This window comes from Pimephales promelas, chromosome 3, assembly GCF_988280905.1.
Source record: "Pimephales promelas chromosome 3, fPimPro1.hap1.1, whole genome shotgun sequence".
NCBI lineage: Eukaryota > Metazoa > Chordata > Actinopteri > Cypriniformes > Leuciscidae > Pimephales > Pimephales promelas.
The window spans coordinates 8,668,018-8,693,704 of record NC_142771.1 but is presented as its reverse complement, the minus strand read 5'-3'; the positions used below and the strand labels follow the sequence as shown (position 1 = coordinate 8,693,704).

At 39.8% G+C, this 25,687-nt stretch overlaps 1 protein-coding gene across 3 annotated transcripts; it reads right to left on the bottom strand.

Annotated features, from left to right (window-relative positions):
* On the bottom strand, positions 1–25,317 carry pkn1b (protein kinase N1b). 3 transcript variants are annotated; one of them, XM_089128122.1, is made up of 23 exons: positions 24,927–25,317; positions 22,662–22,959; positions 20,833–20,978; positions 20,466–20,586; positions 17,386–17,534; positions 13,565–13,903; positions 12,655–12,751; positions 11,967–12,152; positions 11,747–11,856; positions 11,525–11,668; positions 11,284–11,359; positions 10,679–10,808; positions 10,514–10,595; positions 9,121–9,215; positions 8,880–8,952; positions 7,927–8,018; positions 7,653–7,829; positions 7,278–7,340; positions 7,113–7,189; positions 6,189–6,331; positions 5,511–5,618; positions 5,297–5,377; positions 1–2,413 (listed from the first exon to the last, which is right to left on the bottom strand). In XM_089128122.1, exons 1-23 carry the CDS (start codon positions 24,999–25,001, stop codon positions 2,210–2,212), a joined length of 3,066 nt encoding a protein of 1,021 aa, XP_088984248.1. In that variant the 5' UTR covers positions 25,002–25,317; the 3' UTR covers positions 1–2,209. The 3 variants fall into 3 exon arrangements, with proteins under 3 accessions (XP_088984248.1, XP_039531125.2, XP_088984247.1); XM_039675191.2 differs by lacking the exon at positions 12,655–12,751 and having other exon boundaries at positions 13,690–13,903; positions 17,386–17,531; positions 24,927–25,304; XM_089128121.1 differs by lacking the exons at positions 12,655–12,751; positions 17,386–17,534; positions 20,466–20,586; ... (1 more) ...; positions 22,662–22,959; positions 24,927–25,317 and having other exon boundaries at positions 13,071–13,872.
* Between the last annotated feature and the right edge of the window lie 370 nt (positions 25,318–25,687).

Genomic DNA, 25,687 nt, shown 5'->3' with positions numbered 1-25,687 from the left:
ACGAGTTGAGTTGTTTAATATAGTCGATTTCATTCATAGGATTTCCACAATTAGTCAAGTTTCAGTGAGAAAAAAAACAGCGAAATAATCTCTAAAAATACAAATATAGCAGTCGATGATGCCACACACTCTCATTTCATTACTGGACATGCTCATACTGAGACAGTAACGGTTTCCACAGCTCTTTCAAACTCTCTGGCGCCCCCATGTGGTTAAAGTGAGTGTATTACAGAAGTAAACAGTCTCTTGACCATGTGTGATATACAGATACATTGGTAGAAAAAGAAGACGAACGGGGAATTCAGCGAGTCCTTTCCCCAGGGGGGGTCAGTGCCATGAAACTGGGCTCTGCTAGTTAACACACTCCCAAAAAGCACTGCATTGATGATGATGCATTTTTCTAGTTTAAATCACCCTGGTTCCCTCCAAAAAACCTCAATAGGATTTTTCCATGGGCTTTTAGATTATTGCATAAAATAAGCTCTGCGACCAACAAGAAGTTTATGATTCTTACACGTTTTGTTCATTATGAATACCTTCACAAAATGAACAATTTTTGAAGCCTGAGTTCAATCGGCAGAAATAAAAAGCTAAACGTAGGTTAATAAAAAACTGTCCACCACTGTCACGACTTACCATTTACTCTCCCCACCATTGACGAGATTAGCAGACATTTATGACACACCATAGAACAGTTTTCTGGAAATCTGGAGTTTTTCTGGAAATGTTTTCACTTACCGCTTTATTACAGATTTGAGCAAAACGTCTTTTCCTAAATGTTGATAAAAACAATTACTAAAAGACTATAGTCCATTAACTGATGTTATGTGACTAAAACGTCTTTTTTTCCTTTCGCAATAAGTCCATGGTAGGATTACGAATAAATATCAGCAACCGCACTAGCCATTATTTTTAATGGAAGTAGACGTGTGTTTATTCAAGCATTAATGGCAACTTGTGAGCAGAACATACAGTATGAGGTTTTCTGGGTATTTCTCACTCATTTCTGCTTCAAACTTTTCATAAATTATGGCATTTCTTTGTTGTTTAAATTCCAGTATTCCCGTTTGTCTTTTTATGAGGGGCATTCAAACATTAATGGCAAGGAAAGCCCCTTAAATTGGGAGCTGATTTCACATAATTATGAGGTGAAATCTGCTTCAAGCTCTTGGTAAATTGTGGCATTTCTTTGTTGTATTGCCGTTTATGAGTTTAATAAAGAAGTCTGTCTCATCTTCTTTCCAAACATACAGTGTCATCTTTAAAGAATGGTCATGTGACGTTTACGTACGTCAGGTGACCTGTAAATGCGGAAAAAAAAACATTGCAGTTTTGCGAAAATATTCCTTTTTTGAATTGCCTGAAAAACCACCTCATGTGAGCGGAAAAAGGCAGTGGGTATTAACTTCCAAGTCTTCAATGCGAGACGCCCATAAAAACAGAGTGTTTTGGAGCTGGGCTCAAAACTAGGGTAGAAAATAGCCAATTACGTATTCATTTTGATGTTTTTTAATGTAAAAACCAAGCGAACGTCGTAAGTTGACCTCAGACAACAATAAAATAAAATTTAAAAAGCCAGTTCATGATCGCTTTAATGTACCGGCAGCCTCTGTATTCCCATTAAGACTTTTGTAAGCAAAAGCTTTATTTGAAGACGTTAAAAAAAAATCATATTGTGTTTTATACATTATTGATGTACTCTATGCCGGAGCATAAAAAGTGAAAATATTGTTGGAGCTTGTGTTCACCACAGACCTTATTTCAGGCAAAACTCATTTTAAAAAACCCATGGACTTCAAGTTAATGGAACTGAACATGCTAAAATGCTCGTTCCTGGGTTTAGGACCACAAAAATACATCATCCCTGCAGGAGTCTAGTAATGAGATCCCAGTCGACTACTTGAGCGTCTGGTACTGAGGATTTTCGGAAATGTCATGAACAAGCCTGACTGACCATCTGAAAATCCTGCCAAAATAGGATGAGAAAACACCCTGGCCACCAGCTTTCAGATACACCGCAGAGCTTCACATTCTCTGGATTCTTGAATATCTTCATGTTTGATGTGCCTTCTACAGTCATCAGAGGCGTTTAGCCTGTCAGCGTCCCTGTTTCTCTGAGTGAATCCTCAGGATACGCACCCTTGATGGGAACTACGGCGCTAGGAAGTTATCTCCCACACCTAGCAGCCTCAGTTTGCAACCTTGTGCCCTAGCAGAAGTCCGAGACATAGTCAAAGTCCCTGAAGTAGTCCTGGTCTTTGCGCGAGAGGTTCCGGCGCTCACGAGGAGGTGTCAGCGTTGGAGCCTCGTTGGTGAACTCGGAGTCGAAGTTACTGACGTCTTCGTTTCCTGTCAAGGCGGGAACGAACGGAGGAGGAACTCGCCGCTGCAAAAGCGCATCCCAGTCCATATTCTGCAGAGAAAGAGAGAAGATGGAGCCACACTGTCACTAAGATCGCAACTTTGGCTTTATGGACCCTTTTTCAGTTAGTAAACATGTGACGTTTTTTTGTGGGCGGAGCTTAGGTGGAGGCAGAACGATTCCCCTGCCACTTCACTGAGGCCGTGTGTCCACCAAAGCGTTTTTCAACGCGCCTGGCGTATGTTTTCAATTGTTTTCAATGGGAGTGCCGCGTTTTTTAAACGCCATGAGTAGGGTTGGGTATCATTTGAATTTGAACGATTCTGATTCCTTGTTTCGATTCCGGTTCCTAACGATTCTCGATTCCGGTTCTTCTAAGAGGCAGGGTCAAAAAAGTTTAGCTAACCTTGCAAACCAACAGCCTTTCTGAAGGAAATAATCCTTTCTGAAGGAAATACTCCTTCTGTAAAAATACTCCTTTTGTCACAAATTTTGCATTTTGCTGAGATTTTGTTATTTTTAGAAAAGTGAAGCCACACTTTGGATCGCCGACGTAAGGTACTCATGTTCGACTCGCGTGGTTATGCCAACACTTCCGGTAGACGCTTCTTCGTTGGTGTTGTTCAGCGGTTTCTTCTTCCGCTCGGCGGACTGTGAATAACGAAACTAGGATTCGAAATTTTAACTTTTGAACGATTCCGGGAAAAACGAAAAGTTAGTCTCGGTTCCAATCGATACTCGATTCTCGATACCCAACCCTAGCCATGAGCGTACCGAGGCGCTGAGCTTTTTTTTTCATGCTGAAGCGCCGAGCGCCCAGCGTTTTTACTGGTCGCTGGGAGTTGAAAAATGTTCAACTTTGGATAAAACGCAGCGCTCATCACTCACTTTTTACCCAGCCGTCCAATCACAGTGGAGGAGGGGCGGGACTAATACCACACCGACCAACTGTAACAACATTCAAACTGCTGCGGATATTCTGTATCATAGCAACAAAATGTCTCAACGGAAAAAAAAACGCTGTGCTGCCAAAACGCTCTCAAGCGCCCAAAGCACGGCGTCTTCAGCAGAGCGTCTGGCGTTTTCAGCTGGCTAAAAACGCTTTGGTGGACACACAGCCTAACGGTAGCTAGCAAGTTTTGTTTGCTTGTTTGTTAGCTTGTAACAATGACTGGAGAAAATCCAATTTTATCTGAATAAGGAAAAGTCAACAAACGGACAGAGACAGACTGGCCGACCAGTATCGTTACACGCTCACTCAATGAATGGAGGATCTGACAGGATTACCTCCACTGCACTTATGGAAACTGAAGAAAAGGGGATGACACCAACAGTTTCTTTTATGTTTAGTCTTTGGTCATTAGCTAGCAGTTATCTAACTGCAAGTTGTACGACTAAATAAGTTAGCTAACTTATGCACTAAACAAGTTAGCATTATGTGAGAAATAACTTAACTTGTGCCCCAATTTATAATGGTATCTCTAGGTGGCCATGCAAGGGAAATCTTTAGACATGTAACCAAACCATAATCCATACCAACAAAAGAAAATAGCTTATTGAAACGAAGTGTGCGCTTAAAAAACGCGAGCATTTTTTAATGATCGTTTCCGCCCAGTCCTTTATTTTTATTGTGTTTAGTCACAGCTGTCATCGGTTTTTTTTTTTGTCAGGCAAAATGCGATAAAACTAAATTGGAGCCTGTACTCCATTCGATTCTGGAACCCAACAACACGGCAAGATGACATTTTAAGATTCTTATGTCGAACTTGCTTTGATTTGTAATGGGTGCCTCCAGTTATCTATTAGTTTTCCCTACAGCTAACACCGTGACTTAATTGTGACGTCTGCACAAAAAGGGTATGGAGCCCATAAAGGCGATGGAGAAAAATGCAAGGAAAAAGTAATGCTTTAATGCTTTTGCGTTCTCTGATGAAACTTTTGCATTCCCCAAATAACACTGCATTCTCTCACAAAAGTATTGAATTCCTTCGAGAAACTTGCACTGAAATACAGTTTGAAATAGTTTTTTGAAAAGCACAGAAATATAGTTTTTGTGAAAGAAGGCAAATGCGAGTGAGTGCAGTTTCTTTGGGGAATGCAGTAGTTTTGCAAAAGAGAGAAAATATTTAGTAAAAGAACACAAACACAAATTTAAAGTTTTTTTTGGAAGAAAGTCAGTATTTTTGTGAGCGAACGCAAGTGTTTTTTTAAATGAACTGTAGAAGTTTCTATGGGGAAAAACACAAAGTTGGTGTATCAACAAAGCAATAACTTGGAAATCAACATACTTTGACTAAGTAAAGAATGGCATGGGAATGAAACACAAAGCAGTGGACTGCAGCATCAAAAGATGACAAAGCTAGACAAACACACATGGCAAACTCCGGGCTATATATACACAGACTAATGAGCACCTGAATGTAATGAAACCAATAAACCAATGAGAACAACACGAATGAAAACAAAAACACATGACACATCAAAACAAAGAGCCCAACCAAACACCAGCCTCACAGTTTCACTGGGGAACGCAATAGATTTGAAAGAGTATATAAGAGTTTACGCTATAGTCTTTAAAAAGAAAGCAGATGTTTTGCAAAGCAAATGCAAAGATTTTTGGGGGAATGTGAGATTTATGAGCAAACACACCTTTTGCAAGCAAACAACTAATGGTTAGTTTCGCAAGCGAACGCAAATATTTTTTGAGAGGATGCCAATTTCTATGTGAATTGCAATATTTTTACAAGATAACGTCACGTTTTGTGAGCGAACTCAAATTCTTGGGGGGACACAATAGTTTTGAAAGTGAGCACAAAAGTATTGAAATATAATTTTTTACTCCCATCTAATTTTTGTTTTACCATCACCATGTTCCTCTAGGGGCTCCATATTATTGTAGCAAGTCAAGCCAAAAAGTCAAAGAACTCTTCATACTCTAAAGAACGGTTGTTTCCGTATGTCCTCTGCGTCTTTTTCCCCGGAGCCCAGCCGTCTCTCGGGATTACGCCTCAGCAGCTGCCAATGGGAAACAAGGAAACATCTACATTATAGTTTACGTTAAAACCCTGCAAGTCAGATTTTATGTGCAATTCAAATACATAAGTCTTAAATTAAGACCTAAATATTTAACATGAGTGAACAGACTTACTCGTCTCATGATGCCAATGGCCTCGGTGGAGAGGAATCTTGGGTATCGTACTTCATCGTTTACAATGCTGTCGAACACCTCCTCTTCATCGTCACCGGGGAACGGTGACTGAACACAGATTATGTATCAAGATTTCGTCTGATAGTTAAGTCTTTACTTAAGAAGTATAACTGTACAAGACGATAAGCTTATTTTCTGGAAAATTGGTCTTGTTTTCTGGTATAAATATCTAAACATTCTTAAATCAAGATACATTTACTTGAAATGCCAAATGACATAGGAGGATGTCTTCTGGTTTTTTGAGAAATTGCTCAAAATGAAATGAGTTTTTGCTTAAATTAAGAAACAATTACCAATAGGATCAGAAAAATAAACTATTCCAAGTGTAGTTGGCAAGTTTTTCCCTCATATTAAACAAACACACTTCATTTTTATAAGCTTCTCAGAAAACAAGACTTATTTTATGCCATTTTGCATCTCAAGCAAATGTATCTTGAGTTAAGAACATTTAGATAATTGTACTTGAAAAGAACAAGACTAAAATACTATGGGAGAAAATCACATTTTGAAGTGAACTTTAACAAATTTTGTTTGATTTATGCTTAAAGCAAAGAAAAAAAAGATATTTTACTGGGAAATAATATAAAAATTCGAAGCAAAAATTGCACAAACACACACCTCTCCGACCAGCATCTCGTAAATGAGCACGCCGAGACCCCACCAGTCCACGGCTCTCGTGTAGGACGTGTCAGTCAAAACCTCAGGAGCAAGAAACTCTGGAGTCCCACAAAATGTGCTGGTTCTGTCCCCATGACCCATTCCTACGGGACAGAGAGAGGGACAAAAACGAGAGAGAGAGAGAGCACAAATGACATTATGCCAACTTTTTGCATTATTTCTAGCTTTTTGGCTTACAAAATTGTCTTAAAATGCAATAGAACCGTTTTATGTTAAAAGAAGTTAATGATTTTATTCAGCAAGGACGCATTAAATTGATCAGTGACAGCAAAGACATTTATAATGTTACAAAAAGTGTTAGTTTTAAATAAATGCAGAGAAATAAAATATATCACGGTTTTCACATACATAGATATGAAGCAGTTCAATTGTTTTCGACGTTTCTTGAGCACCAGATCATCATATTAGAGTGATTTCTGAAGGATCATGTGACACTGAAGACTGTAATGTTGCTGAAAATTCAGCTTTGATCACAGGAATAAATGACATTTTACAATATATTCACATAGAAAACAGTTATTTTAAATTATATTCATATTTCTCAATTTCAATACAAAATATGTCTCTTATTCTCACCAAGGCTGCATTTATTTGATCAAAAACACATAAAAAAATTCAATTCAATTCAAGTTTTTTTTCTATACAAATAAACTTAAATTAAATTGAATTTTTTTACTGTGTTTTTGATCAAATAAATGCAGCCTTGGTGAGAATAAGAGACCTCTTTTCTACTATTAAATATAGTGCGCTGTATGCTGCTGACAAGCTGTATGCTGCTTTCCAGATCGCCGTGATCCAGCAGTGAACAAATATCATGTTCTTACTCTATTAACTCCATCAACGTCAGGACAGTCTGTGACTCACCCTCTTTACAAAGACCGAAGTCTGCGATTTTCACATAGCCTTCAATATCCAGCAGCAGGTTATCCAGCTTCAGATCTCTAACACACACATAGATGCAAGAAGGAACTGACTTAATTACAGTTTTTGAAGTCTGTAGTTTAATGCTGTAATTGTGCGTGTACTCACCGATACACAATCTTATTATCATGAAGAAACTGAAGCCCCAAAACAACACAGGCAGAATAAAACCTGCATAACACACAAACACACGTATATGAAGACCGTACACTCTTAAAAACCAATGGGCACATGAAGAACCCTTTCACATTCATGGAATCTTCCCATTCCACAAAGGGCTCTTTAGAATGAATTTAGAATTTAATAATAAAAAACGAGGTTATTTTAAGAACTTTTCACTTAAAGGTTCTTTGGGGAGCAACAAATGGTTCTCACTGGGAAAAATCCCTTTATTTTTAAACACATAATTCCAGGAAAAACATCCAAAAACACCCTTAACAACTATAGTCTCGCACGTTAACTCGATGAATTACACACACTTACACGGAGCGTGTTTCCGAGAAGACGTCGGCGTGAATGTGCATCATCAGGTCACCGCCGGCCGTGTACTCCATGACGAAACACACGTGTTCTGGCGTCTGAAAACATGCAAACAGGTTCACCAGGAACGGATGCTGCGCGCTGTTCACCGTCTCGAAGATGCGCTTCTCACACATCAAACTGAGAGAGAGAGAGAGAGAGAGAGAGAGAGAGAGGTTTAACTGAGGTTTTCATTTCATGTTTGTAAGTAAAAATACATCCTGAAGCGAACACTGACCTCTCGACCTCGTCCCGCGCCACAATGTCCCCTTTCTTCAGGGCTTTGATGGCGTACATCTTTCCTGAGTGTCTGTATTCAGATAGAAGGACCTGAAAACACACACACACACACAAATCATACTCAATGTGCACATGAGTCTTAATTCATAAACTGGTGTGTGTCTTGAATAGAGAAGAGAAAACACTTCTAAAAACACTACAAAAGATATAAATTTAAGCTAGAAACTGCAATGTAAAAAAAGACTTAAACATAAATAGAAAAGAAATCTGAAAATATTCCAAATGTAATATTCTAAATATTCCAAATAGTAAATATTATAAATGAAATGAAATAAAAACATTTAAATTTAAAAAAAAATTGTTAATGTAATATAAAATCTTCAGTTCAGAAGTAAAACTGCTGTAAAACGGTTGAGTTGGACTTGTTATTGTCGTTTTTTTTTTTGTAAACTATTTAGTTTTCTAATAAGAATTTTTTTTTTTTTCGAACAAATACCCCAAAAAGAAACAATAGCACGGTATAACAAATGTGTAAGAATAAGGGAAATCTAGTTACAGATAAATATCTCTGATTCATAAAATAAAAATGTTCCATACAGATCACAGCGGTAACATCAGAAGGGTGCGGAGAAAAAAGAAATATAGAAAGAAAAATAATAATGTTATTGTCGTTGTAGTTAATTAAAACTATTGAAATACATTTTTGTCAATTGAAATGAAACTGAAATAAAATACAAAAAAAAGCTTAAATGAAACACAAATGTTGCCGTGGGTGCAGAAAACACTTCTAAAAACACTACAAAAGATATAAATTTAATCTAGAAACTGAAATCTAGATTAAATTAAATGAAACACAAATGTTGCCGTGGGTGCATGACGTTCTCGGTGTGTGTCGATTATGTCTGACTAGTGTCGGCATTTTATATTTAAGACTGAACGTGTTCCAGTTACCTTGCCAAAATGTCCCCGGCCGAGCACTGCGATCATTCGGAAATCCTGAAGGCACAGGGGGCTTTTGGACGACCTGCAGACACACACACACACACACACAGGCCGGATGTAATTAGAAGGTAGAATTACTGAAGGTGAGAGCTGGTGTGAGGTCTGAAGCTACATGAGTGTGAATGTGTGTGTGTCACGTTGTCTCTTGGCTCGGTCTGGAAGTCATATGTTGTGCTGGTAGGACGTGTACCTGCGCTGGGAGTTATGGGAAGTGCTCCTGACAGTCCTCACAGGAGGAGCGGGATCAGGAGGAGAGGCCGGCTCCGGCACCAGCCCAATGTCCACCTGACAAATTATCATCATCAACAACACATCATTATTAAACACTAAACACGTTAATATTCCCTCTTTTGTCACATTCATTCATTATTATTATCTTAGTTTATTTTGCATATATTATTTTACTGCAATTGCTAATATTCCTTGTTTTACTTGAACTGTTTTGCCATTGTAAAGAGCAAATGCCGTCAATACAAATGTACGCTTCATGCCAATAAAGCACATTATAATTAGAATCGAGAGCAAGTTTTCATTCATTGCAAATAGTTTTCCCTAAAAATAAATAAATAAATCAGTGCAAGTCATATGGTGGTGCTGCTACACTTAAAATACAGAATAGAGCCAGACCGATATATCGGCCGATATTAGGCAGTTTCTAAAATATCGGTATCGGCAGTTATAATGGCCGATAAATTAATATTTCAAACATAAAATAAAAACGGACGAATCACGCAGCTTATAACTATAAGGCAATGTAGGGGCTAATTATTATTTTATTTATCAGAACTTTAATATATTTTTATGTTCCTCTGTTCTGTTGTGACAATAGAAACAAGTTTCTTTTTAAAATGCTTTATCTTTATCATATTATTTTAGTTAAAACTCATAAATAACTACAAATACCTAATGTTAGGGAAATCTGTCAATATTTTGTTGCGCGTTTCTGAAATAATAATAATATCGGCCGATATATCGGAATATCGGATTTTAAAACCAACAAATATTTGTATCGGTATCGGCCTTCAAAATCCTTTATCGGTCTGGCTCTAATACAGAAGATGAAATATCAAATTCGATATTAAAGAAATTGGTATGCAAAATGAACTTAAATCAATTATGTATAGACGTAAAATTAAACCTGTGGTGTAATCTTTAATATAATGAATAATATTAAAAAATGAGTGATGATATTGTATATTTTACGATTTTCAGTTTTACTTGGTTGTACAAAAGGAAAAGTTATCAGCCGTATAAAATGATGCATAAAACATTAAGACTAAGCAGAAGCTTCTACAAACCATTTGTAAGCTGTAAATGTAGTATGACTAGCATCCAGAATTAATTAAGCAAAAATTAATTATGTTTATGGCTACAATTACACAGACAGTATTTGGGTATTTTGAAATATTGAGATTCATATCGTTCCTGCTTGTCACGATATCCGCTCTAGTAACTAGTACTAGTAACTTCATAGATTTTCACTTAAAAATCACTCGTAAAATCACTCCTCTTAATGATCCATGTATTAAATATATTATTAAATATTATCGTCATACATATTTTAGAGCGTGTTTCTGATTTACCGTCTCGGACCCCTGTGTGTTTTTCCTGGTCACAGACGGTGGAGAGTCGTCGTCCTGTTGGATCTTCTGAATGGAAATCTCGCTGTGGAGAAATGCTCGGAGTCGGTCATGTTGGTCAGGACAGGAGGATTACAGGTGTGTGTGTGTGTGTGTGCTGTGTGTTACCTGCTGTTGTGTGTGTGGCTGTGATGTGTGTAGCTGTGTGTGGACGAGCTCATGGGAATGGCGTTCTTTAGCAGCCGGACCCACGTGGCCATGTCTACGTTCATCTGTTTAGCGCGCAGGAACGCTTTCCCTGAGTCAAAAAGGACAAAATTAAATGCTGTGAAAACCACGTCACACACTCTTAGAAGAAATGGTTCTATTTAGAACCAGAAATGGTTCCATCCCCCGCTTCATATATGGAACTCCAAAATGGTTCTATATAGAACCATTTTTTTTGGTAAAAGGTTCTATTGGCCAGGTATGGAATATATAGAACCCAGAGGAACCCCTTTTTAAGAGTGTATAGAACCTTTTAGGGGTTCCAAATACGTAGCGCTGATAGAACCTTTTCTTCTAAGAGTGCAATATTATATCATGTCATATATACTCTTGTGCTGTTTAGAAAGAGTTTGAGGACTAAAATAGATGAACTCTATTATGCAATCACACAGGGGCGTTCCAAAGCAGCTTATCGTTCCCTATTCAGGGAACTAGGGTTACAATCGTAACCTGAGACGTTTTCTTTCCCAGCATGCACTGCAGGAGAAGCTAACAGGTAGTCCTACCCTGCTGTTTAGAAAACACCTTCCTCTGGCGCTGCAGACGTGGACCTCTCTCGATCACAGGGTTGATGAACATCACCTGGAACACAAACCACATTTTGTTTCAAATCTACATTTCTATCAAAATCAGGATATGCACACATTTTCTGGTCATATTAGTTCAAAATGACAAGTGAGATGGATGTTAAAACACGGTAGTATGCAAATGACCATCACATTAGGAGTGTTTCTGTGTGATTGGCACCTCAGCCAGCAGAAGTCCCTGTGGCTCCAGCTCCAGCTGTATCCGGTGTCTCTGGTTATCCAGGAAATCCTCCAGCTTTAGATACTTCAGGGCGCAGAGCGAGCGATAGTCCCTCCAGTACACCGCGATCTCCATCTCTCGGGACTGAACACAGAGCATTAGAGCATTAGTGTGTGTGTGTGTGTGTTTGAGTGTGAGTGTGTGTGTCTGTGTGAGACTCACTCTCTCCAGCTCCAGAGTGAAGCTCTGATTCCAGGTCTGTTCACCAACACTCTTCCAGCTTGTCTGTCCCACCACACAGTTCTCCAGCTTCAACACAGCGCTCACCTCCCCTACACACACACACACAATATCAGACCAGTGTGAGAATATAACACAAACATTACAGTTGGATAACATCCCGACCCCTGAACTTCAGAGTGTGTTTTGAGAGTGAACTGACCGGACAGGTCTTCACTCTTGCTGGGGATCTTCAGGCTGAAGCTGCTGGTTCTGCTGCTCAGAGTGAGTTTGAAGGGCCGCGCGTCTCCTGGACTGAAGTGAGGTAGGACGAGCGGGGACGAGCGACTGCGACCGGGGATGATCTCCAGGAGCCCCACACACCCCAGCAGACGCACCTGCAGCGTCCCTAATACACAACAACAACATTCATATCCGGCTTGTGACGACACACTGAAACTACAGCCTCAAAAACACATTCATGCTCAAATTTCACCCATATCAAAATGAAAAAAAAAACTCACTTGGCATTAAAAAAATGTGCCTATTTTAGAAATATTAGAAGCCTGCTGCATTGTGTGTGTGTCTGCCGTACTGGTAAACGGCGAGGGTTTGCAGAGGGTGCTGTACTGGTTGTGGACATAGGGGGCGCTGTGACAAGAGCTGAAGGCCGAGGATATGTGTGTATCTGGTGTACCGGTGAACGGTGAGGGTTTGCAGAGGGTGATGTACTGGTTGTGGACATAGGGGGCGCTGTGACGAGAGCTGAAGGCCGAGGATGTGTGTGTGTGTGTGTGTGGCGTACCGGTGAGCAGCGAGGGTTTACAGAGAGTGCTGTACTGCTTGTGGACATAGGGGGCGCTGTGACGAGAGCTGAAGGCCGAGGATGTGTGTGTGTTTGTGTGGCGTACCGGTGAGTGGCGAGGGTTTGCAGAGGGTGCTGTACTGGTTGTGGACATAGGGGGCGCTGTGACGAGAGCTGAAGGCCGAGGATGTGTGTGTGTTTGTGTGGCGTACCGGTGAGCAGCGAGGGTTTACAGAGGGTGCTGTACTGCTTGTGGACATAGGGGGCGCTGTGACGAGAGCTGAAGGCCGAGGATGTGTGTGTGTTTGTGTGGCGTACCGGTGAGTGGCGAGGGTTTGCAGAGGGTGCTGTACTGGTTGTGGACATAGGGGGCGCTGTGACGAGAGCTGAAGGCCGAGGATGTGTGTGTGTGTGGCGTACCGGTGAGTGGCGAGGGTTTGCAGAGGGTGCTGTACTGGTTGTGGACATAGGGGGCGCTGTGACGAGAGCTGAAGGCCGAGGATGTGTGTGTGTGTGGCGTACCGGTGAGTGGCGAGGGTTTGCAGAGGGTGCTGTACTGGTTGTGGACGTAGGGGGGCGCTGTGACGAGAGCTGAAGGCCTAGGACGTGTGTGTGTGTGTGGCGTACCGGTGAACGGCGAGGGTTTGCAGAGAGTGCTGTACTGGTTGTGGACATAAGGGGCGCTGTGACGAGAGCTGAAGGCCGAGGATGTGTGTGTGTGTGGCGTACCGGTGAACGGCGAGGGTTTGCAGAGGGTGCTGTACTGGTTGTGGACATAGGGGGCGCTGTGACGAGAGCTGAAGGCCGAGGATGTGTGTGTGTCTGGTGTACCGGTGAACGGCGAGGGTTTGCAGAGGGTGCTGTACTGGTTGTGGACATAGGGGGCGCTGTGACGAGAGCTGAAGGCCGAGGATGTGTGTGTGTGTGGTGTACCGGTGAACGGCGAGGGTTTGCAGAGAGTGCTGTACTGGTTGTGGACATAGGGGGCGCTGTGACGAGAGCTGAAGGCCGAGGATGTGTGTGTGTGTGGCGTACCGGTGAGTGGCGAGGGTTTGCAGAGGGTGCTGTACTGGTTGTGGACGTAGGGGGCGCTGTGACGAGAGCTGAAGGCCGAGGATGTGTGTGTGTTTTTCTGGCGTACCGGTGAGTGGCGAGGGTTTGCAGAGGGTGCTGTACTGGTTGTGGACATAGGGGGCACTGTGACGAGAGCTGAAGGCCGAGGACGACGCCAGCACCAGCTCCTCTTTAATCAGACAGGCTTTCGGGTGTTCCTCCGGCAGATCCCCCAAGCGCTGCTCCAACGACACCCGCAGAAGATCCAACCGCTGGGACGCTTCACTCAGACGACTCTGAGCCTAGACACAAACAAACACTTCACAAACACACCTCAAGGAGCAAGCAAAAGCAAACTTTTTTCAGAGCGTCGTAGCATTTAACATCCTTCTCTTCTACACCTTTTCTGTGAAGAGACAATATTTGCCCCATTAAATAGATTTTCCAGTGCATTTTTTACCTTTATTTTACCTTATAAGACGCAAGTTTTTTCTAACCATGTTAATGTATGTCATGGTTTATAACAAATTCCCCCCAAAATCCTTTATTTTAATAATCATTATAATTAACAAATAGGGATGCACGATTATCGGCCACCATATCGGTATCAGACGATATACGTTAATTTGAAATGTTATCGTTATCGGCGATAAGAACATTTGTCCAATATATTAAAGCTGATAAATAATACATTATATCAACTTCAGCTGAGAGACTTCAGATGCGCACTGTCCAACATGAAGATTTTGAATTAAAATATTTAAAATTGAAATATGATTGGAATCACTTCAAAAAAGAAAAATACAGTAAAGTAGAACATGTGCAGCGCAACTCTGTCATATCAGCTACTTAAAATTATAACGAGAATATATCGGTTATCAGCTTTCAAAGATAAAGAATTATCGGTTATCGGTATCAGCTAACATTTTTACATCGGTGCATCCCTATAGACCTTATGTAGCCCCGCCCCTTTTCAGCTCGTTGTCTTTTGACTTCCGGTCTGTATTTCCACAGCGATCTTGCATAGGTATGAATGAACTGCTCGTAAAAAAATTCCCGTTCGACATTTGTTAAGACATCTGCTTTACAATGCTTAGGATAAACAATGCTCATGATAACTTTTGTTAACTCTACAATAAGTAAATCCACTTCACCAGCTAGTTACTCCTCAACAGCAATGCCATAGAAATATACAGAACCGGAAGTTCAAAGACAATATTCAGGGATGTGATTTTTCCGGATTAATCCGGAATTCCGGATTTTCCGAACTGAAAATGTGACCCACGTGAATCATGCAGATCTGTAAAAAAAAAAAAAAAAAACGGGGGGTGGGGGGTGTCGGCAGCCGGAGTGAAAAGGAGAGAATAATCTCAACGAATCTTGCTTCTCCCGATATGGACCAACTTCCCTTCCTCCCCGCTGAACGCGAGCGATAAACACAAAGTATAAACTATATAAAGTATAAACTGTATAAAGTATAACAGCATAAATTATAAACTATATAAAGTAGCTATAAACGCCTCGTCCGTTTGGAGAGGTGCGCGCGGAGCCCCGCGCTCGTGCGGACGCGTCTAGTTATACACAAGGCTTTACAAATGCTTGAAATGCACTTGCGGTGGTTGAGCGCGGTAAAGTTAGTTTTAGGTCCGAAATATTTCGCCTGACATTTGTTTTCCCTATAGCCGCTGTTTGGGTCTTACAAAGAGATCAATAGCAGGATTAGTTTTAACAAACCATTGTATATCGACATTAATATTCGTTCATTAATATTCAAAAATCACCTGCGTGCATTTTATGCTGCATAGAATCCTGAGAATGCTTTCACGGGTTTGCACAGCGCATGATGAGGGAACGTCTGCCAATTCCACCAAATAATTTGTATTATTTAAAATTACTTTTTTAAATTCCAAAGCTTGTATTAGGTGGCAATACAGACCTGGTAGCCTTGAGTAAATTAACTTGTTTAAGATAATGATTCATGAAACATATAATTATCAATTATTTACTTCACTGACATATGCAAATGAAAGACTATCAGTCAAAGTTCAGGGGGTTTAGGAGTTTAGGAGGGGAAGAAATAGGGCAGGATAAGGAGACTGAGAAAAATAAAGATGTAGATGAGAAGAGAGCAGGCTATTGACAAAATAATCGAATGCCCACTGACATGGTTTTAAAGCTATTTATTATCCTTTTTTTGGCCTTCAAAAGTCTTAAATGGCACATAATTTGGTCAGAGAAATCAACATTTTCTCAGGGGAAGGCCAACTGAAAGCAAACCGAGAAAATTGAGAGAAATCTGCTTGTCAAATGCTCCGTGTATATTAGACGTGTCGCGTACAGGTCTTAAAGTGACAGTAGCCCTAATAATAAAAATGCAGCCGCTTGTTCTTAAAGGGATAGTTGACCCCAAAATAAAAATTCTGTCATTATTTATTCACTGTAATGTTGTTCCAAACCTGTATTAATTTATTTCTTGTGCTGAACAAAAAAGAAGATGTGGGTAACCAGATTGCTGGTCCCCATTGACTTCCATAGGGAAAATTTTAGTATGGAAATCACTGGGGTACATCAACTGTTTTGTTACCCACATTCTTCCAAATAACTTAAACAGAAGAAAGAAACGTATTCAGGTTTTAAACAACTTGAGAGTAAATGATGACAATTACAATTTTTGGGAGAAAAACCCACGTTTCTCTGGTGCATAAGGTCTATAAAGCAATAAAGCTGACGTCACAAACTACCTTGTAACCAATCAGGGGTGCGTTTCCCAAAAGCATCGTTAGCCAACTATGATCGCAAGTTCCGTCGGTATCAGCATAGTTCAACGACTCTGTGTTTCCCAAAACCATCGTTCCAACGAACATTCGCAAACAGCATCGCAAAGTTGTGTGGTTTGAACGACAGCTCTGGACCTGTGGTTAGAGGCATCGTTTCTATATTGCATGACATTTGGACGCAATAAATCCTTATCTTGAGCAAAATAAGCCAGCTGACATTCAGTACAACTGGTGCCTTTTATTCAGGATACATACAAATGGAATTTACGTCTTTTAGTTTTTCAAAAGATTTGAAGTAACGTGTTTGAAGAGTGCGCATGTGCGAACGTGCTCTACTATGTAAGAACGAGCCAAATAGTGAGTCTGGTAATAAAGCAAAACAACTGAGAACAATTAGAAATAGTCCTCAGATGACATGTCTGTAATTTATATTAAACAAATCTAGCGTTAATTGGATCTCAAACAGTTTCATTAAAAGTAGTTATTACTCCACCACGTGCGAAACCAACGTGGTTGAACGATACTTTGCGACAGTGGGTTTCGAGATTCAAGCTATTTTAAGGCATGAAGAATTTCTTTAAAGAAATTTGTTTTTAAATATGTCATTTTGGTGATCAACGATTAGTTTTAAAGGATATAATGATTGACTACAATAGCTTTAAATAAATAAATCTCTATATTTGTTCTTCATGCAAGTAAATGGAAAATCCCCACTTTTTTTACAATGGCACATCGTCGAGAACGGCAGTGATGCAGTGTGATTTAGTGTATACTCTACACCCATCATATGCTTCCTCCTTGTGTAGATGCAGTCAGTTTTGACCACAAAAGATGTGGCCTTTGATTGGATGTCATGTATTTGACCTTTTACCACACTCCCATGTTCCTGTTTATTTATTAGAGGCAGTATTTTGCCTGTTAGAAATACTTGTGCTGTTTTAATGTTGGCGTACCCCCTCTGTCACCTCCTCACATACCCCAGTTTGGGAACCTTATGTTTCTCACACCTCAGCAATGGCTTTCTTGTCCTGTGCTTTCCCAGCTCCCATAAGTCTCAGCATGTTTTTGGCTCCCTCGGCCATGGCGTGTTCCACGCGGTAATGATGCCAGAGCTCCTCAATACGCAGCTCCATACCACACAGATCCGGCTTACCTGCTGACACACACACACACACACACACAGGTTAGATCCTTCCGGGTATGCTATAAATAGATGGACAAACACACACATACACTCTCACACACATAAAAACACACACACTCTTGCTCACACACACTATTTACAAGTTAAAAATGTTAAATAACTTTAATTTTTAAACATGAACGGACTGAAGACACATTCAGCTCACTCAATATCTTTGAAATATAATAAACGTTAACTGAAATTAAACAAAAAAAACCCATAAACTTATTTAATTTCAGTTAGTTGCCTTGGCAACATTTCTAATTTTCATTTAGTTTAAGGAAAAACAGAATCATAATAAAATTACTAAATTAAGATTATCATTAACTGAAATTAAATAAAATGTTGTACAGAACTAAAATGACTAAAACCAAACAAAAATTACACTAAAATTACAAAAACGTACACTAAAATTAAAATAAATGTTAACTGTAATAAAATAAGATATAAAAAAGAACAAAACGTAATGTGGGGTCCTTAAATCCTCTCACAGGATGTCAGACGTCACTCCCAGGAGCGTCCCGTGGATCTCAGTGATGGCCGAGGGCGGAGTCACATTAATAAATCTATTCTTAACCCTCCGGCCTCGGGACACGAGACATCAGCGCCGAAACACACCATTAGAGTCCATTAGACCCACAGATTCAGCTCGCCCTCCATTTCCTCCCTCTCCATCTCGCATCTTTCTTCAAATCATTCTCTTTCACTCTCTGCATTCATATGTAGTTTTATCAAAGTACAGTTTATCCAAAAGTTTCAATTCTGTCATTATTACTCACCCTCCTCATGTCATTTCAAACATGTTTGCTGTTAATTTTTGTGGAACACAAAGGAGATTTTTTGCTTTTATTTTTTTATTTTATTTAACTTTTATATACAACAATCAAAAGGAACTTCAAATATCAAGCTCCAAAAAGCACAGGAAACACTATAAAATACCATAAATCAGTCCATACGACTCTATATGGACTATATTATAAGTCTTCGGAATTCATATACTAAAACTACAAGTCGTGTAGGAAATTCATTACACAAATAAACTCTTATTCGTCACAAATCCAAATATCTTTTTCATTATGTAAATTGCTTCATAATACGTCACATAAGTCGCAGCTCATTATAGATGAAAATTGTGAGTTACATTCTGGATGGATGGATGGATGGACGGACGGACGGACGGACGGACGGACGGACGGACGGACGGACGGACGGACGGACGGACGGACGGACGGACGGACGGACGGACGGACGGACGGACGGACGGACGGACGGACAGACAGACAGACAGACAGACAGACAGACAGATAGATAGATAGATAGATAGATAGATAGATAGATAGATAACATTTGGGTTTGGGTCTGACTAATTGAGATGAATGACACTAACTTTGTACTCTGTTTGACACTGTTAATGAACTGAACTGAATCAACAATGAACTAAACTGATCTGTCGAGCTGCTTTATCTTAAATTCATAATGAATTCTGCAACATTAACACTTCTATTTTTCAGTTTATTACTATATTTATAGTTTATTACAGTTTATTATGAACCTGCTTTGACACAATCTGTATTTAAATAAATGTAACTTGACTTTATAAAGATAACTTTAAAAAGACTTGGATTATAGCACCTTCTGACACTTTTCATCCATTTTGTCACTACTATTCATTGCATAGATATGTTTAAACATTCTTCACAATGTTTCCTTTTGTGGGCCATGGAAAAGTCATACAGGTTTAAAATCAATAATGACAGAATTTTGATTTCTGGGTGAACTATTTTTTCAATAATGTTAAGCATGTTAATGTATTAATGTTGACGCCTCAGAGACCTTTTGCCAGATAAACAGCAGGAAAGAAAGACGCAGATTTAGACTGTCTGACGAAACAACCAGAGACACCAGTTGTGTTTATGAACCAAACATTTCACACAAACATCCACAACCGCATCATCCCTGGTATTCAAAACATGCCATGAGAGTTCATGTCCTCGCTATATGAAATGTTACGCTTACAATTTGTAAGGATGGACATCATATTAGTCGTTTTATATTAAGTGAACCTGAGTTGCAGTGTGCACAGGACTAATGCCGATGAGATCTGAGATAAGAAAAGTCACAGTAAACAGAGTACGGCAATGAGACGTCAGGAAGACGTCGGGCGCAAACTAATCAAACCCTTTAGTTTGTATCTTTAACACTTCTTGGTGCTAAATCCCTCAGATTAAACTGTCAGACAATCACGTACAGGACTATTACAATCAATAATTAAAAAAACAAACAAACATGATATATAAACAAAAAATGGACTCTGAATATGATCAGAGAATTAAAGTAATCAACATCATCTGTACATAATTTCTCTTGCAGTTCTTGCCATAAAAAACACAATAACAGCAGCAATTAAAAAACTAATGTTAAAAGTCAAGAGTCAAACTGCACAGCTAAAGAAAAAACACTGATCAGCATAATGGTGACTTTAAACAAACCATTTTCAATAAAACATCAACATCTAAACGTTATTTCTAATCAGCAGACGTTGCTGCTACGCTTAGGATTGTGGGTAGTGTAGTTTTTTTTCATAACATCGCGGATAAAATGTTTTTCTTAAAACTCGGTTGATTTCATATGAACCTATAACTTCTACTAGAGCAAAAACCTTCATTTCACAACCTCATAGCCCGTGGTCAGTCTACCTCGGATGGTTTAGACAATAAAGCTGATAATCTAAATCCTTATCGAGAAATACTGTTGACCGGAAGTTCTGAATCCCTACTCCGCATTCCGGAAGCAGGAAGTGTGACATAGGCCTATGCTGTTTAAGGATATCTATGATGATGTTAAGTGGGTAAATGCTCGTTTCTATGAGACAGAGTGTGTGAGTAGCACTAGCATATTCAGTACCCTGAGTATCGTCGGTCTGTTCGGTGGCCTGTACGCCTTTACGGATCTGCATTCGGATGATGTCGATCTTCGTCTTACTGTCCTGCAACATCTGCTGAGCTGACTGGAGCATCTTCTTATCCTGGAGGACCGAGAGATGGACAGATGGAGATAGTCAGAGTGATGGATGGAGGGATGGATAGACAGAAAGACATATAGATAAACAGAACGAAAGACAGACAGATAGAATGATATATACTGTAGATAGAACAGCATATAGATGGATAGATGACGGATAGGTAGATAGATGGATAGATAGGTAGATGACAGACAGACAGATAGAAAGGTACTTATATAGATAGATGACAGATAGATAGACGTTCAATACCTTGGTAACTCCATTGGCGTAGATGGGGATCATGTTCTCTGCCCCCTGTTTGACCTTCAGTTCGATGTTGAGCTGTCGCTCCAGAGCCTTAATCCTGTCCTGATTGGCTGAGGAGCGACTCAGCGACCCAAGAGACTGAAGGTCATCTGGAGGTCAAAGACAGGGTCAGACATTCATCCAGGGTCACGGTCTAACAGGAATATGAGGGTATTAAATATTTACATCAGTTTCTTGTATACTCGCAACCAAACACATCATCCCAGAAGATTCATTTGCGATACATTTTTTCGATTAATCAATATTTAAAATGTGGTCGATTCAAAGCTGATTCTCAAAAGGCCAAGAATCGATTTTTTCCATATTTACTTCTCTATCAACCAAAAGCCAGGAATAGTTGTCTATAAAATAACAGGATCCTGTTTGATCAAGGCATGCGACTGTTCTGATGTGACTTGTTCAATTTTTAGCATCAATTTCATCTGGCATCAAAATCTTGTTTATTCATTGTATGCATTGAAATATAGAGATAGGTTCTGTTTTAATGTACCCTAGTTTACCTAAAATAAAAAGAGTTATGACTTAATTTATTTTTTGTGTCGAAGCAGGAATCGAAATCGAATTTATACCCAGCCCTAGAATTTAATCATATTCCTTAAAGGTCCCATATTGTTCACCTTTCTGGAGTTTTATTTTAGGTTTTGATCTCCTTAAGAGTATATATTTGCGGTACAAGTAGGGGTTTCATCAACTAGTCGACTGTCACAACCACTAGTTGGCGCTGTTGGCCTTAGTCGACTAGTCGGAAACAAAATGATGACATATACACATATAGATATATATTTTTTGTGAACTATCCCTTTAAGTACAAGCGGCAATACTATATACTATAAGGCGCACCTTCAATGACCTATTTTAGAACATTTTTCAAACGTTTGACTGGGTTTGCGTTATGCATCCAGTAGATGTGCTAAAGGGAATGCAGCGAGTGCGCGGCGTCGGAGGTGAGGCGTTTATTTAGTAAGTGTGAGCGCGCTGGGGCGGGCACGTAACTTACATTCGCAGCCTGACTCGCTGACAGCAACAGCTGGCTGTTTTGAATGTGACGACCCGGTTACTTTATGAACATTCAGGAAAGCGCACGTTATAACAGCACGTGAATTAAAGGTTTAACCGGCAAGGCTTATGCAAATAATGAACTTTTGTAAATTGCAGTGTCCCATACCTATTCCTTAACGTGTGTTGTACAGTTGAGACAGGGGCGCCAGAACTGATAGAATGCACTGTAACACGATACTACAATATTTCTTCAAAAGCAGATCGTGGAGACATTTACTATTCGTGATATCGCACACCCCTAGATTAAACCGTTTAACGACTACTCGACTAGTCGTCGACTGTTATGCAAAACTAGTCGACTAGCAAAAATCAGTAGTTGTAAAACCCCTAGGTACAAGTACCAAAAACCATCCCGATATATTTGTACAGCTCCTTTCTTATAGGTCAGTTTTGGCCTGTCTAATTAATATTTATGAGCCTCTCTTCTGATTGGCCTTTTGTTTTCAGAGTCACTAACTAAACGTTAGTCTCTGTTAGCAAAACAAAAGACAAAGACTGAGTCTCTTTAACTCAATAAAAACAACAAACATCAAGTGTCTGTAACTTAGGAAAACTTTATGCAGGCTGTGTGCATTTGTCTGTGGATTGACTGTTTTGAAACTTATATGGTAGTTACATCGCCCCTAGACCTCAGTTATCACGAAAAAGTCAATATGGGACCTTTAAGCATTGGCTGTGCCTGTAAAGGTGAGATGATCAGCTTGACCCCTGACCTTTGCTGTCGTCGTGGCCCTTGATGACGATGTGTGCGTCCAGCTCCTGCAGTTGAGTGTGCAGCGAGTCCAGTTTGCGTGTGGAGCTGCGTAACTGGCTCTCCACCTGCTGGGCGTTGCGTTTGTCAGTCGTGGCCCGCCGTAGGTTCTCCGCTCCCGCTTTGATCTTCAGCTCTTTCCGGATCTCCCTCCGGATCCTCTCGCGCTGCTCGTCCAGCCGCTGCTGAACGCTGGAGTCTGACAGATCCGAGTTCTGGTCCAAACCCAGCTGCTCCAGCACCGACAGGCCGTCTGAATCCTGGCACACACAGGTCAGGGGTCAGTGATGGAAAGAAAGACATATAATGCGGTTCAGCGCTCGTGCAGAGGAAGTCAACGGCATCGAGAGGAGCTTTATCGTCAGGGATATATAATCTGTAAACTTGCAGAACTTCTCTTTTCCGTTTTCTTTTTGTTGTCATAAACTGACACAGACTGAGCTAAACTGCAATCAGACTGAAATATCACACTTCACACAGCCATTCAAAGACTAAACACACGTCTGACAGTGTAAATAGAGCAGGTACCAAACTCGAGACACCGCAGAGACATTCATCTACAGTGTGTTTCAGAGCGAGCACACACACACACACGTGAACACTGTGACTCAATAAGGAAGTTCTGCTGTGAGCAGCTCACTTACAAAACACACAGGAAAAGTCACTTCAGTAAGAGCGACACACACACACATAAAACATCACAACAACCCATAGGAAAGAGGAATCGCAATGAAATCTCTTCCAAATCTCAAACGTTTCCCTGAAAACGCTTCTCGGATGTTTCTCCTTTTATAAAAGAGCTTCTCTTCTAGAGTTTCACGCCAGGTCTCAAACTTGCCAAGATTTCAAAGTCAGCTTTCAGAAATAAAAAGTCAGATTTCAGTGTGAACTTATTTTCGAAATGAAACAAATGTAATTGGAGTGCGTTCTGCTTCAAAAATGTCATGGTGTCGATGTGTTAATTGCTGACTCTTAGTAAGTTTCAAAGTAAATTCGACACCCTTTTTTTCTAACTAGTGACTCATTTGGGCCTTGATTTCTCTCCAAATGAATTATATATGAATCATATGTTTTTAAATACACATTCCTGGTCTCTGAATGATTCATCAGTGCCCAATTTTCTAAAGAAAAAAAAAATGATTATACTTTCAACTTTCTCCTCTTTTTCGACTGACTCAATTGATCCCTCTTAGAGACTCTTTCGGCATCCAATCAATTTATCTTGGATAAAAACAGCACCGTCCTCATTTTCCCTCTCTGCATATCCAGTTTGAGTCAGAAACACACGTCACATCACGGAAGTAAGACGTCTTGAGTAAGTAAGATCACTAAAGCTCTAAGCTGCATTAGTTTCACTACAAACATCAGAAACATGAAACCTGACAGCTATAAACCACCATCATCATGATCTTTTTAGCTCGCGAGGGTTTAGTTCAGGCATTGAAGGGTTCGTTCAGACAAAAATATTCAATCGTTTACTTTCAATCATAGACTTAAAATACATAAAAGAAGATGATTTTGATGAATTTCTATTTCAATGTTAAGTCAATGGGGTCTAAAGATGTTTGGACCAGTTTGGTAACCATTAAAGATACTGACAAACAAATACATTCATTTGAAATGAAATAAAATAAAAATGATCTTAAGAAGAATTTATTTTGGCTGCCAAGGTTACAATTAAAATTTAATTGGAGTAAAATGGTAAAATAATGAATAAAACAAGGATCCATTAGTTAACATTGGTTCATGCATTTACAAACAGTGCGTGAAACATTTGTTAAAGTCATTATTAATCTTTGTGAACTTTAGTTAATAAAAACTCAACTGTTCATTGCTAGTTCGTTAAATAATATTAACAAATACATTTGATTTTAATTATGTGTTAGTAAATGTTGAGACCAACAAACTAAGATTAATAAATGCTTTAGAAAGTTCATGTTAACTAGAACCATTTACATTTTACTTTGTTTGTTTTATCAATTTTGTCGTGCTTTTCTCTTAAGAGAATAAGGGCAGCTCTTTACTTTAAGTATAAAAAATGTGAATAAATATTACAATAGTAGATTAAACAATACTAAAATGACCCCAGCGTTCTTCAAGACATCTTCTCTTCTGTTTCACTTTAACAAGAGAAAGTCAGCTACGGGTTTGGGCGGACGTGAAGGGGAGTTCTGGGCCCTGTAACAGACTGAACAACAGTGACAGAGAGCAGGTTTTCAGGTCCTACCACATGTTCGGTCTCCCCCGGGCTGGAGGGAACGTCCTCCAGGGTACAATCTCCCACATCTCCTTCACTATCCATCGCCACACACTCCTGTAGGGTCTGCTATTAGAGCCTCCGACACCATGAACACCAACAGCTTCCGCTCAGAGAGAACGACAGCAACAGCTTCCTGTTCATCTCGACGCGACACATGAGAGATGTTTGTCGTTTACACACACACACACACACTTATACATGGGGATGGATCGCTTTTGAAATCTCTCAACCAACTTCCGGTTCAGAAACGAGCTTTTCAGTGAGGCACCAGTATATGTGTGTGTGTGTGTTTAAATACACAGAATGGCATTCGTGAACACTTGTGACAGACAAAGAGGAAACGAAACTGTCCAAAAAAAGAAAACACACACACACACACACTCTAGCACAAGCGCAACACTGACTTCAATAGACTTCAAGGCTTAACAACAACTAAAATACAGTTTCTAGAATAAATAACATAAGGAATAATGTTCTTAAAGTGTGTGTTTGTCCATATAAAGGCACAGGACTCTGCTGTCCTCAGAAGGTGCGGGTCACAAGATCTAGTGATGCAAAGCAGAGAAGTTCAGTTAATACTGTATCAATCTAGTCTAAAGAAAGAGTATGTGCTGAATGTAAACATGGTCTAATTTATGATCAGTACTGTAACGTCAGGCCTCTTTCATCTCTAGTCCAAATTAATCAGGTTAAAGAGAGCGACTTCATTCCTAAATGACAGAGGAAAC

What these genes read in the sequence shown, in the direction of transcription:
- pkn1b (XM_089128122.1), bottom strand. Translation starts at nt 25,001, where the DNA reads ATGGATAGTGAAGGAGATGTGGGAGATTGTACCCTGGAGGACGTTCCC. An exon ending in AGGGACTTCTGCTGGCTGAG is followed by an intron (nt 11,360 to 11,524) that starts GTGCCAATCACA and finishes TTTGTGTTCCAG; the next exon opens with GTGATGTTCATCAACCCTGT. An exon ending in ACGAGATGCTGGTCGGAGAG is followed by an intron (nt 5,619 to 6,188) that starts GTGTGTGTTTGT and finishes ATCTGTGTTCAG; the next exon opens with TCACCGTTCCCCGGTGACGA.